Genomic DNA, 14,970 nt, shown 5'->3' with positions numbered 1-14,970 from the left:
TGAACGTTGATTGTTGGGGGGAGGGTGGTAATGAAGGGAGGATGGGGAGGGGAACACTCATATAAAAGGGAGGGGGAGGGGTTAGGGGGATGTTGGCCTGGAAACCGGGAAAGGGAATAACAATTGAAATGTAAATAAGAAATACCCAAGTTAATAAAGATGGAGAAAAAAAAAAAAATGCCCAGACCAGATGGATTTAAAGTGGAATTCTACTAGATCCTCAAAGAATTAACAGCAATAATATGAAGAGTTTCATATGGTTCTATCATAGAAACTTAAGGGACAGTTCCTAATTCTTTTTATGAGCCCAGTATTACCCTGATACCAAAGGCACACAAAGACCCAACAAAAGAAGAAAGGTATAGACTAATATTCCTTACGAGCACAGATGCAAATATTTTCAATAAAATGCTTGTAGACCAAATCCAGGAACACATCGAACTGATTATCTACCATGATCAAGTTGAGGTCCAGGGTGGATAAAAACCATACTGACATTTCACCGAGAAAATTTTAGATGTTTTTACCACATATACAAAAAAGCTAACTATAAAAAGCAAAGTCCCCCTAATTTGCTAAACTGCAGTAATAACTTATTTGGTATAGTTATATAAACATAGTAGATAGCACAACTTTATATTATAATATATATTATATATATTATAATAAAAGATCCTCCAGCAGGGATTAAACATCAGAAATGAATTCTTTTCCACATCTCATTTATGCTCCAATCAGACAGATCATCTTGCTTGCATGATCGAGAAAAGGTAGCCTTTAATGTGATTTATGCTAGTGAAGATGTGATATAGCATACTTTAAAATACATTTACAAAGTTCAGATCTACATTTGAGAACATCTTAAAAAAATCTGTAGGTGCAACTAATTCAATCAATACTATACAATACAATACTGTACAATACCTTTAAGGGTATTTTAAATTGCTATAACAGGAATTCAAGATTTAATTGGCATATTTTTTCTTATTGAGACACGTATCCTAAATAAATCAGATTGCATATTCCTCCTTAAGTAACATAGTTTATTTAAAGGCTTCATGCAATGACATAATATAACCTTTATATCAAGATTTGCTTTTAAAAAAGTAGGTTCAGTTAAAGTATCGTCCATACATAAGCATGGACACACTCACTGTACAGAGGCACACAAGTGTCTCTCGACAAAAGTATCAACTCCCCAAACTAAATCACACAAAAAGAAAATGGGAAACCTAGAATATGGTTCTTAAGAAGAAAAAGAACAACAAAACCTCACATTTTAAAATAACATTCAACATCTAAAAATATGTGTTCATACTATAGGACGCATCACTGAATTGCCTAAGTAGGAAAGTAGCCCCACACCAACCCATGAGCACTGCAGTGCACTGAAATAAAATGGTCTGGCTTCAAATTCTAGATGTGTGGGTTGCTAGCCTTATGACCTGGGGAAATTACCTAATTTCTCTGAATTTCCCTATCTCTATCTATCCAAAAAATTACAATCATGACTGAAAGAGAACCTGTAGACAACCTGCACCTGACAAGATCTAGCATCTAGGACAGAGCAAACAAATGAAAGAGGTGGGAGGTAGCTCCGTGGTAGAGCTGGTGCCTAACATGTGCGGGCCCTGAGTTCTTTTCCCAGCATAGTTAGAAAACACCATAACAGTAAAAGAATAAAGCTCATTTTCTCTCTCTAAATGGAATATGTCATTCAGTTGGAAATATGAAGATGTCTATCTCAGGAACCATATTCACTCAAAATCATATTTACTTATCCATAAATGCCTTCTGCATCCTAAATAAAGTCCAGCTTAGCATTATAAAAAATGGAAGTTTGCTGTGGAAGTAATTTTATCTTGGTTGTGGGTAAAGAATGAAACATGATTTTAAGTTCTACTTTAATAGAATAGGACTCTATTGAGTAACAAACAGATGATAAGGATCTTCAGTGTATATTTTAAGTATCATGGTATTTTTAGAATATTCAAAGCATTGATGATAGTCAATATTACTGCGACTTGTTACTAATGACATTGTATTCTTCACCTTTTTTTTTTAATTACCTATAATTAGTCTGGAAGTCGTTTAAACTATTATGCAACAGAGTCATTCAGTTATCTTTGGGATTATTTTATTCCATTTTCTTGTAAAGAAATAAATGTTAAGAGACAGGATGCACAGGAAAAGTCAACTGTGCAGAAGGCTTTTATTGAATTACATTTTGGCAAATGATCACAGACAAATTAACAAAAGCTGACTCATGCTGATCTCATTTATTTGTTCTATACATATCTGATTAATTGGCATTAATTCTGTTGATGGAAACAGAAGAACTCTATTGTTATATACAGATTAGAAATGTAAACACTTAGCATTTCCCACAACTACTTTGAATGTTATGTTAAATAACATTGTGAATGCCAGAAATGGTTCCGCAGGCAAAGTGCTCTACTGCCCCCTAATGAAACAAACCAAACCAAACAAAACAAGAAAGCTCATTTTAAAGTATTTGTGAACAAGAGAAATCATCTTACTTTGCAAAATGCAGTCGGAGATACAAAGGACATTAGCTGAAAAATCATTAGACTAAAGATCTGTGCAAAATCTACAACCGTTCATGTTTCACTGTTCAGATACTCTGTTCAGATACGCTCTAATTACACTGACTCCAATCCTCTCAGGGTCTCAATCCATGCACATTTCCTGGGTAAATACGTTATAAAATAAATAGTTAAAAAGGATTCCTACCTACAGATTACTATTTTAAATAATTTGATAATTTCGTACTTTGTGGTTCTTTTCATAATACCCTCAGTCTGACTTCTAGTATTTTAATAGCAGCTGTCCCTTCAGTAAGTTCGGTTTTCAAACCTGCTCCATATCCTTGCCTTTCACTTCAGCCTATCAACAAACTCCTGAATTCTCATTTTAGAACACAGGAAACAGAGAGAAAACAGTATAGTCTGTGGTCTCTAATAACAGAAGTAACATAAATATTAACACTAAGCAGCCACACAAAGTAAAAATTTTACAAAATGAACTCATGATAACAAGAAAATGTAAACAAAAGATTCAACTCAAGGCAGAACTCAGCGGCTGGCTGAGCAGTCGGTGTAGCTGTCAACTGTTCCCTGAGGCACCGCATCACTTGGACACAGCATGCCCCTGCCCAGGCTGACAAGGGTTTTACTTTTCATTGTGTGTCACTGCCTAGGAAACACTAGCTGGGTCGAAGTCCACACAGCGACACAGGGAAGGGGCAATGCAACGAAGTGACTCAGTCTGCACCCAGAATGGAGGCCCAGTGCCCCTCCCAGTGGGTGGTGCTCTCCTTCCGTTTACTGTGAATGACAGTGGTGCTCTAGCTCTTCATGCTATAAGGCTAAATAACACTCATACATAATAAGATCCAATCAAAAATTCAAAAGAGCAACAAGTGGAAAATTGTAAATATCCTTGAACTCATATCACAAATGAGCTATGTTTTCATATCTGTACTAACTTCTGGGTAACATGAATTTTAAAAAAGGATTACTTTCCGAGAGACTTTAGTCCTTTGTGTCCACTGCCTAACAAGAAAACATTTTCTTATACCTATGTGATAGAGTTAGGAAGCCTTACGCATCCCAAAATAAAGTGCTACAGAAGCCCTGGTGCCTAGAGCACATCTAAGATTTGGTATTAAAAAGTCTCATAGACTGCTGCAGCTGCCTGGAGTTAACATGTGGTAGCCACAGAGAAACTGACGGCACAGAGCTATTTAAGGATGCATATGCTCAGTCATGGTGGGCCCCAGTCTACTCCAATGTGTCCCAGACTGTTCTCCTAAACTAAAGGAATGCCTCCCTTGGTTGTCAGGAAGGAAAGGGACAGGCCAGGCTGTCCTTGTGCTCTGGGGTTCGCAGTAAGTGTAAATAGTAAAAGTATACCAAGGGGGAAATAAAGAGCAATGACACAGAAAAAAGAAAATGACAATAACTACATTAGCAAATTAGGTTAGTAAGAAATTTTGGGGGGTTGGGGATTTAGCTCAGTGGTAGAGCGCTTGCCTAGGAAGCTCAAGGCCCTGGGTTCGGTCCCCAGCTCCGAAAAAAAAAAAAAAAGAACCAAAAAAAAAAAAAAAAGAAATTTTGGCCTGGAGCAAATGGATTGATGGACAGATTGACTAATTGATTGTAGCCTCACACACTGCACGATGATGGTGATGAAGAGAACAGTCAGGACTTACTGAGAATTTACCACACTGGCCTAAGTGCTACACACAGTAGGCACATGATCTTCAGAGAAACCTACAAGGTGCACACTACCTGCTACAGGAGAGATTATTACATGCCCAGATTATGTCACCACTACGTTACAGCATAATGGCATACTTCTCACTTAAACACTTCACTAGTAAGTGTGCATTGGTTTGCAGTGAAAAATGTGTGAAATGATTTTGGAACACTGCATTAAACTAATTTATTATGTATAAGACAAATCATATCAGTCTTTTGTGGTTATATAACCTGGGCTGGCTACTGGCCCAGTTCTTGAAAAGGACAGAAATCCTATGACATAATAACTAACTGTGAGCACACTATCAAAGTACGTTCTATCCCACTGTAAGCACAGCAACTGGAAAAACAGTCACCTCTCCGTCCTCACATCTCCCACAGCACCCCACCCCCAGCTCTATCTAAACATCTCAAGATGATACAAAGTATCTATTTAGAGGGTAAATTTACCCTCCCCTTCCTATCTTAAAAGGGTAATTACAGTACAAACTATGATAGGTCGTGCTCATTGTATCAGAAAATTCTCTCTGAGCAACAGTGAGGACCCTTCCATGGCACTTCTTCACCTTCAGTAATTATGTTCAAGTTATTCTGAAACTGATACTAAAGGAAAAACTGTTCTATGATGTAAAACTGGTTCAAAAATCTATCTTGCAAGAGAATGGATTTAAACACATGAACACACGACTCCCCAAAACATAACTCAGACTATCTAACTGTCCCAGGCATTGGTTGACAACAAACACCCCCTTCCCTTTATGCATGCAGCTTACGGCTTAACACACACACACACACACACACACACACACACACACACACGTGTGATGGGGAGGGGCCATCAAGAACAGTGACCTCATAGGGAGTCACTAAATTCACATTGCAAGGTAAGCTGTTGTAACTTGTTTACATTTTACATGTGGACTCCTCTGTCAATGAGACACTAGACCTACCAGAAAACCTCATTTCCCCAGGGCACAGTTTCTCACCTTGGAGTCTTCCTTGCTCACTCCCAGTTGCAGCACGGCCTGAGGAGACTGCAGCTTTGCTTGAGCTGAGTGAGCCATTTGCAGGTTAAGCTGCCATCCCACTGTCTCTAGCTACGAAAGACAAATGCAGACTGGATTAAGAAGGGAAATGCAAATCAAAACAACCCTGAGATTTCACCTCACACCAGTCAGAATGGCTATGATCAAAAACTCAGGGGACAACAGATGCTGGTGAGGATGTGGAGAAAGAGGAACACTCCTCCATTGTTGGTGGGATTGCAAACTGGTACAACCATTCTGGAAATCAGTCTGGAGGATCCTCAGAAAATTGGACATTGAACTGCCTGAGGATCCAGCTATACCTCTCTTGGGCATATACCCAAAAGATGCCCCAACATATAAAAAAGACACGTGCTCCACTATGTTCATTGCAGCCTTATTTATAATAGCCAGAAGCTGGAAAGAACCCAGATGCCCTTCAACAGAGGAATGGATACAGAAAATGTGGTACATCTACACAATGGAATATTACTCAGCTATCAAAAACAACGACTTTATGAAATTCGTAGGCAAATGGTTGAAACTGGAAAATATCATCCTGAGTGAGCTAACCCAATCACAGAAAGACATACATGGTATGCACTCATTGATAAGTGGCTATTAGCCCAAATGCTTGAATTACCCTAGATACCTAGAACAAATGAAACTCAAGACGGATGATCAAAATGTGAATGCTTCACTCCTTCTTTAAAAGGGGAACAAGAATACCCTTGGCAGGGAAGAGAGAGGCAAAGATTAAAACAGAGACTGAAGGAACACCCATTCAGAGCCTGCCCCACATGTGGCCCATACATATACAGCCACCCAATTAGACAAGATGGATGAAGCAAAGAAGTGCAGACCGACAGGAGCCGGATATAGATCGCTCCTGAGAGACACAGCCAGAATACAGCAAATACAGAGGCGAATGCCAGCAGCAAACCACTGAACTGAGAATAGGACCCCCGTTGAAGGAATCAGAGAAAGAACTGGAAGATCTTGAAGGGGCTCGAGACCCCATATGTACAACAATGCTAAGCAACCAGAGCTTCCAGGGACTAAGCCACTACCTAAAGACTATACATGGACTGACCCTGGACTCTGACCTCATAGGTAGCAATGAATATCCTAGTAAGAGCACCAGTGGAAGGAGAAGCCCTGGGTCCTGCTAAGACTGAACCCCCAGTGAACTAGACTGGTGGGGGGAGGGCGGCAATGGGGGGAGGGTTGGGAGGGGAACACCCATAAGGAAGGGGAGGGGGGAGGGGGATGTTTGCCCGGATACTGGGAAAGGGAATAACACTCGAAATGTATATAAGAAATACTCAAGTTAATAAAAAAAAAAAAAAAAAAAAAGATGGTACAGAAGAGGACAGTCATCTTCAAGTACATTTCCACTCTGTGGGAATCAATACAAACAGCACAGACTTAATAGAAAGCCAATTTCAGGCTTCTTTAACCTGAAATCTCTGTAAAGTTTCCCTCTAGTCTCAGTAGATCAGCCTCTTGTCATACTTGCCAAATCCAACAGTAGAAGCGGTCTCTAAACAATAAAAATGGGGCTGGAGGGATGGCTCAGCGGTTAAGAGCACTGACTGCTCTTCCAGAGGTCATGAGTTCAATTCCCAGCAACCACACGGTGGCTCACAACCATCTGTAAAGAGATCTGATGCCCTCTCCTGGTGTATCTGAAGATAGCTACAGTGTACTTATATAAAATAAATGAATAAATCTTTAAAAAAAAAAACAATAAAAATGCTAGCAATCAAGTACACAAAAACAGCTGACAGTGGGCTGAATTAGGAGGGGGGGTACTGGGAAAGCACACGATGTTTCTCAAACCCATCATGTAGCCCAGGATGGCATTTAACTCCTGATCTTTCCATCCCCTGTCCCAAGTACTATACTTACTGACAGGTGGCATCATATTTAGTTGAGCCAATGGTGTTTAAAACCTTGTTATTAAGAGAGCATTTTAGAAACTTGCATTTTATTTATTTATTTATTTATTTATTTATTTATTTATTTAATTTATTTATTTTCTATACCATGACCACAGTTCCCCCTCCCTACTTTCTTCCTAGTCTCTCACCACCTCTAATCTTCCACCCCCCTCCTCTCACCCATTCTTCCTCTGTTTCTCATTAGAAAAGAGCAGCCCTCCCATGGCATAGCAAGTTGCAGTAAGAGTAGGTACCACCTGTTCTATTAATGCTAGCTGAGGCAACCCAATAGGAATTCCAACAGCAGGCAACAGAATCAGAGACAACTCCTGCTCACACTGTTAGGAGTCCTATAAGAATACCAAGCTGTACACTGTAACATATATATAGAGAGAGGGTCTAGGTTAATCATATGCAGGCTGCCTGGTTTTTACTGGTTTAGTCTGCATGAGTCCTGATGATCCCTGGTTAGTTGATTCTGCAGGTTTTCTTGTGGTCCTTGACCGATTTGGCTCCTACAATCCTCCCACCACCATCCCCTCTTCCCAAGGATTCTCTGAACTCCACCTAATGTCTGGCTGTGGGTCTCTTGCATCTAAGAAACTTAGATTTTAAAAAAATAAAAATTTCAACTAGTGAATAGCATATTTTGTTGAAAATCCTTTATTGACTCTATGTCCTTCAAAATTCTTTGTTAGATTGAGCACAAATAAGGTTTTCTTTCTCTCATCCCCCCTTCCTTTCTTTTGTATCTTTGTACTGAGAAGGTAACTAAAGTACCCAAGTGTGTGGTGCATACCATGAGGCACAATCAATAAATAGATTCAGGCAAGAAACTGCTGATCTATCAGTTGTGGTACCAGATAGGTTATTAAGTACAAAGTACTTAATTAAGCCCAAAGTACATTAACTTACTACAGCTCCCCTATGGTGAAAACTAATTGTTCCCTCTGAATCTACTAACAGAAGAGTACAAGCTAATCAGGCAGGACAGAATCAGGAGAGAGAGAAAGACTATGGCAGTTCAGGTTCCCTGCAAACATTACACAGCATAGACTAGACACAGCAGCATGGTCATGTGGTTTTCAATTCAGTTCCCTATAAATCTAAAGTTTCAAGCTTTGTGAAGTGCAATAGTTATTACAAGCCTCTGACAACAGAGCCTTCCTGATGATTTAGCCAAACTACCTTTGCTGCACAGGATCTGAATGCCAGCCTCACAACGCTTACTACTTGACCAGAATCCTGATCACTTAACTTGAAAGCGAGTTGAACAGACACAGCAGTGACTTGAGGCCAAGCTGAAAAGAATGCAATGAGAGCATCATCAACATGAGAGGATGTGCTGAGAAAACAGGTGCACTGCTGCTTCTCCCTGCTCTTTCAGAGGCATAGAGGGCATGCCCACAGCCAGAAATGAGTAAGAACTCACTGGGAAGGGGTCTACTGAGTAGCCCTAACGTTCTGGTTGCTAACACTCATTGGTATAGTCGCTGGGACCGTGTGAGTAGTGCACAGTCATAAGTGTCAGTGTCTACTCCCACTGCTTTCATGTTACAAAGCAGGGGGAGAGGTTCAACGTGAAAGCTTTCGTCATCTAGCCCAAGAGGTCAAAGTTAGCATGACCCAAAACTAGGAAATGGTTGTCAAGACCCTAAGGTTTATGTACTATGATAGTACAAGATCACTTTTATACGAAACTAATAAAAATTCACAGCCAAAATTATATCATGAACAAACTATAGAGAACTGTAAATTAAGGACTATCCTACAAGATAAATTGCATCTATAAATCAAACACATGAATGTCTTAAAAGAAAAACTAAAAATGTAACCCTTTACATTGCTTGGAATGTCATTTGCTGGGTCTACAAAGAGCAACGATGATATAAATGTGAACAAGAGCCACTCTCTGCAAAGGTGAAAGTCTTATGGCACACTAATGAGTCCTCTGAGACCCACAACGAGAAGCAATATAGCTGTCATCAATTTTTTAATTACATACAACACAACAAAATTTAGTGTAGAGTTCTGCCCTCTGGTCAAAATGAAACTCTGTCCCTGGGTATACTCAGGACGTTACAATGTATATTAAAATACTAGGGAATTTTGTTGTTATTTATATTCAAATTTAAAACTTGGGGTCTATATTAGTTTGCTTCGTGTGTTGTGATAAACACAGTGTCCACAGGCACTCCTGGGGAGAACAGGGTTTATTTCAGCTTATGGCTCATGGCCTATCACGGTAGTCAGGGCAGGAAGTCAAGGCAGGAACCTAGAGGTAGGAACTAAGCAGAGGCAGTGGAAGAGTGCTGCATACTGGTTTGCTCCTCATGGCCTGCTCACCCTGCATTCTCATTTGACCTAGGAACAGCAGCCCAGGATTAATATCACATAAATCATTAACCGAGAAAACGGCCCAAGGATTTGCCTATGTGCAGTCTGATTAGGACATTTTTCTCAGTTGAGGTTCCTCTTTGCAGATGACTCTAGTTTGTATCAAGTTGACAAAAAACTATTCTACACAGGGTCTGGGTTTAAATGTCAGCAAACTAAATTTAAAAGATGAAGAATAAACCTCTGATATTTTAAATGATTTTAGCTCATTCCAGAACTGTAAATACATTACCTCCTAAGCAGCTAACAAATATTGCTTCTTACTTGGAAATGTTACTCATTAGTTAATAAATGACTTTCCTTTGTCTACTATGTCCATGTGAAATTTTCGATCAATTATTAACTAATAATTACTCAATAAAACACAATTCTGAACATGGTCAAAATGAACAAAAATGGCTATAATATTAACTCTATAAAGCTAAAATGAATAGTAAATACTGCTGGAGAGATGGCTCAGTCAGGAAAGCAACTGCCACACAAGCATGGTGATCAGATCCCCAGCATCCATATGAAATGCTGAACATAGAAGGGGGCAGTTGGTCCCGCGAGCTCACCGGCACGCACAAACACACACACACACACACACACACACACACACACATTAGCAGCTAAACACACAAGTAAATAGACAAGCAACTAATTTTTGCTGATATGTCTCTTAAAATAGAAGTATTAAAATGTTGTGGACGAGGGAAAAGGCATGCCATACAACTAGCATTTAAAAGAAGGCTAACATGGGCTATATTAATATCAGACAGTGCAAACTTCAAGTCACTGACTGAAAAGGATAACAATCATCCATAGGAACATTGATGTAATTATGAAAGAGAACACACCCTTCACACTGGCAATGAGGCTGCTGGATCTTCTAATAGTCTGTTCAACGAGGGAAAATATAGTGATAAAAGGCAGAAATTAGGATTTTCTTGAATCTAGGTTTAAAAGGAAATAACTACTATTTTCTTCAAGAGGAAAAGAGAAATTGCTTGGAAAAGGAAATGGTGCATAAGGTACAGTTTGAACATTCCTGACCCAGAAATCCAAACACCAAAAATGGTTCAAAATCTGATAATTTTTCAATAATAATGTGCCACACAGAGGGCTTGGAATTTGGGGCAGTTCAAATTACACCCTTCACAGGCACATGCACAGCTGGGAACATGTGGCAAATATCCCAAAATCTGAACAACCATAAAGTCTGGGACACTTCTTGGAGCAAGCACTTGAGATGAGGGACACTTGACCTCTACTGACAAGTGTGGGAGTTTTCGGAGGAAACTGGAGAAAGACCTAAGACTAGACAGTGAGCTTCTTTAGACATGTTTGGGGCAAATTACTTCAGCTGAATTTTAGATGACATCTTCCGAAATGGAGGCAGATATCATGCACCAGGTGCTGGAGTGCAGATACGACCTCTTCAGTCACCTTAGGAAGCTGGCATTTTCCTGGCCAATCAAACAGGTCTCTAACTCCATGGCCATTCTTCCTACTTCCCTGCCGCTGGACAGCTCACCTAATTCTAACCATCAGTTTCTTCACTTTGGGTTAAAACTGAGCAAATCTGATTCAACCACTGAACTGAGCTTTTGTGGGCAAAAGGTATGTATGTGTAAAAGCACTGGCAATGTATCTGACAAATGGGTGTTAACAATAAATACTGCCCTCCACTGCTCCCTTTCAGGATACAGCCACTGTCAATTCTTTTTATTTATTTTTTTAAATGTTTATTTCATGTGCACTGGTGTTTTGCCTGCATGTGTGTCTATGTGAGGGTTGGAATTGGAATTGGAATTGCAGATAGTTGTGAGCAGCTATGCAAGTGCTGAGAATCAAACCCTCTGGAAGAGCAGCCAGTGTTCTTAACCAGTGAGCCATCTGGTTAAAAGTCAATTACTTTTACAATAATTTCCTTAAGGCTCTTTTTAAGCCTAAGAATTTACAGACATTTAATTTGCTTCCATGTCTGCCTAGCTGATTTCAGGGCAGGTCTTACCCATTTGTTCAAAACTGCAATAAACTTCTGTTTTCTCTTCGAAAGCAAATTAGGTGGGAATTGTGTCCCTTCCTATGAATTTAGGTCCATGATGCAGTTCTGGAGCTGGCTTTACATGACTTGACTTCTCCTATGGCCACTGTGACCACATCCTCTGAGGCTCACACCACAGACAAAACCAAACCCCATCCTACTCCTTCAGCGTTTAAGTGCATCCCTCACTTTTTCTTCACACATCTGCTTCTTTTGTTTTTATAAAATCACATTGCTAGTTATTTTCAAATATGTTCTATTACGTTGTTTCAGAATCTCTTATTTAAAGCCAGACTTGATTTTACATTCTGCTGTCAGAACAACATAAGCAATGACTGCTACATTATCAAGTAATTTAATTCAAGGAATACAAGTCATTCCCCATTTTGTATATGATAGGTTCCTAATTACAAAAGTGTATAAAACATGAAAAAAATAAAGTTTCCTTCTCATTGCCCTCAAAACAAAACAAAACAAACAAATAAAACCAACACCATGGCATTAGACAAAACTGTACTGACCAGCATTTTATATGTGTTCTTTTCTTAAATGCTATTGTTCTAGTTAGGTTTCTGTGGCTGTGATAAACACCATGACCAAAAGTAATTTATGGAAGTTAAAGCCTTTCCTCAGGGGAAACCAAGGTAAGAAATCAAGGTAAGAACTTGAAGCAGAATCATGGAAGAACAGTGCTTATTGACTTGCTCCCTCTGCCCTGTTCAGTTGCCTTTCTTAGAACTCAGGCCTACTTGCTTAGGGATAGCCTTACCCACAGTAAGCTGGACCCTCCTGTATCAATGAGCAACTAAGAGAAGGTGCCACTTTCATGTCATAAGTCAATTCTTTGGTTGAAATTCCTCCTCCAAGGTGACACCAAGTCATGTCAAATTGACAGCAGAAGTTAACTATAAAAATTATCTACAGGTATATAAATTTTAAGCAACAAGCCTACAATGTGAGAGAAAACCTGGTCCTATCAGAAAAGTGTTGATTCCTACTTTTGAGCAAAGAGACTAATTCAATACTTACAAAAATGTCTATAGAATGGCACTTTCAAGCTAGTTTTCTGTCCATTTTTAATAGCTGTGGAAATGATGACTCAGCCAAAGCTGTTGTATAAAGCTGGTGAAGCTCTCTACGCTCACATCCCAACTCCAAGAAACACAGGAGGTCACATTTCAAATGCCAGCTAGTCAGCTGGTGACGGAATGCTGCATCCTGCACACTGTAAGAATTGTAGCAGTGCTGATGGCGAGCATATGGAAATCAAATGTCAATAAATAAGTCAGGAGCCATCTGTGCAAGTAACCTCACACAGTGAAATCGCCACCTCTCTTCAACACAGTGAAAAAGACATTAGGTGATGAAGGTGGCAGCTATCTACCGAGTAAATGGAGAGGGGAGAGACAGAGAGGCAGAGAAACACAAAGAGACAGAGAGACACAGAGAGGAACAGAGGAAGAGACAGAGAGAGAGACAGAGAGGCAGAGAGAGAGAACAGAACAAGCACACATTATAACATGGACATTCAACCCAGAGGCAATGAAATATGAGCCACTGTAGACTCAGTTTAAAACCACAGGCCTATCACTAATGCCATGACCATGCCTAACAGCTCAGAGATTGTTCAAAGACATAGTTACAGATATTACTGATGTGTAGGTGTGCATATACTCCCTGGTTGATGACAAGCCGCTCAGGACCACTCACTGCCACTGGATGCTATAACTCTGGCACTATCCCAGTGTTATGACTGTTCTAAGAACTTATTCAACTAGCATTCAATAATAACATATTATGCCCTAGGTACTAGTGTAGGTTTGCAGTTTTACTCTGAAAATAAAAAACAAAAATACCTCAAATTTCCTGAAGTTAACAAATGATCCATTAATGATTAATAAGTAAACAATATTGTGTGGTACTGAGTGATAAGAATAAAATAAAAGAAGGTTAGAAATGGTGGACAAAAGCATAATCTTAAAGCATGTAGTCCGGAAAATAATCTGAGACCATAAAAGCCTGAAGACTTGAGCTTCAGAAGCCCTTAAGCCTGATATTCAAAAACCTGTAATCCCAGCATTCCTAAGTGAAATGGGAGGTGAAGACCCATAAGATGGGAAGTGGAGAGATAGAATAGGCAGGAGGCTCTCATGCAGTGGAGCAGCAGAAACAAGAGAATTTTGGATTTAAAAAGTCTCAAAGGACCATTCTGATGGGAACTTGGAAGACAAGAATGTGTACAGTAGAGGCCTGGTTTCTGACCCAGGGAGAACAAGGGCCCCATCAGAGACTGGTCATTTGTGTAATCTTATAGCAGAGTACCTAGCTGCAACCTGTCCTGAAAACTTTCGTGGGGCTGGATTTAAAGGCAATGAACTAAACTGTTTGGAGATCTAAAGCCAGGGTAGCTCAGGCTGGGGCAGTTAGTGCTTGCTACTCTCAGCCAGATCTGTTGTGAGATAAGAGTAAGAAGCGCGACAAGGAAAGGCGTGTGGCTTCAGTCCAGGCAGACAACGAAGTATTTGTAATGTTACAGAGATTAGGGCTCAGGAAAAGAATCCTGGCACTTTAGACCCGGACAACATTTGTGGAAGGCTCCACCTTTTCAGAATGCAAATTCACTTGAAAGAGAAAGCAGAGAATGTTCCTGAATTTCAATCATTCTTAAAAGCCTCTTTCTTGTTTGTTTGGTTAGTTGAGAGATTGGTTATTTATTTATTTTAGAAAGTCTTGCTTTATGTTGCCCAGATTTGCCCAGGACTCACTAATGCAACCCATGCTACCCTTGAACTCAGGAGGTCTTCCTAAGTGACTGTCTCCCTCCACAGAACATGCAGTACAGATCTCTGGGAAGACATCCCACTGAGCAGTCTCCAGAGGTCAGCAGAACACGCTTCCAACTGAACCAGTGATCCATCTACTTTCAGCCCTTTGCTTTTCATGTTACCAAATCAAGTCTTAAGAGGTGGAAATGCTATTATAAACATCACAGCTTAGGGATCTGTCCTAACTAAATCCTCAAGCTTAGACACAGAAGTCAGCATGCTCTCACTTTCAAAGTAACAGAAAAAAAGTGTACTTCTTGACCTACAAATTCATCCAAAGTTCCTATCATGAGACTTCTCTCCAAATTCAAATTTAAGATTCATCAATGACTTTCACATTGCTACTGCTCTATGTCAAAAATATATAAATAGTACAACTTTGAGGACAGTGGAATGTCATTCAACTAATGATCTCAAGTTGGCAACACTGAAAACTACAACAGCTGTATTTAGCAAGTGCACATCTTG

General features: G+C 39.7%; 1 protein-coding gene across 2 annotated transcripts in view; it reads right to left on the bottom strand.

The window, feature by feature from the left end:
- Positions 1-14,970, bottom strand: part of Commd10 (COMM domain containing 10) — a 133,583-nt gene that overhangs the window by 98,148 nt on the left and 20,465 nt on the right. The window contains exon 5 of one of the 2 annotated variants that reach the window (NM_001004276.1): positions 5,270-5,380. The exons of the other annotated variant lie outside the window; for it this stretch is intronic. Coding sequence (NP_001004276.1) covers positions 5,270-5,380 — 111 coding nt within the window. The remainder of the gene's footprint in view (positions 1-5,269; positions 5,381-14,970) is intronic. 2 annotated transcript variants of the gene reach the window in all.

This window comes from Rattus norvegicus, chromosome 18, assembly GCF_036323735.1.
Source record: "Rattus norvegicus strain BN/NHsdMcwi chromosome 18, GRCr8, whole genome shotgun sequence".
Lineage (NCBI taxonomy): Eukaryota > Metazoa > Chordata > Mammalia > Rodentia > Muridae > Rattus > Rattus norvegicus.
This window is presented reverse-complemented; position numbering and strand designations above follow the sequence as displayed.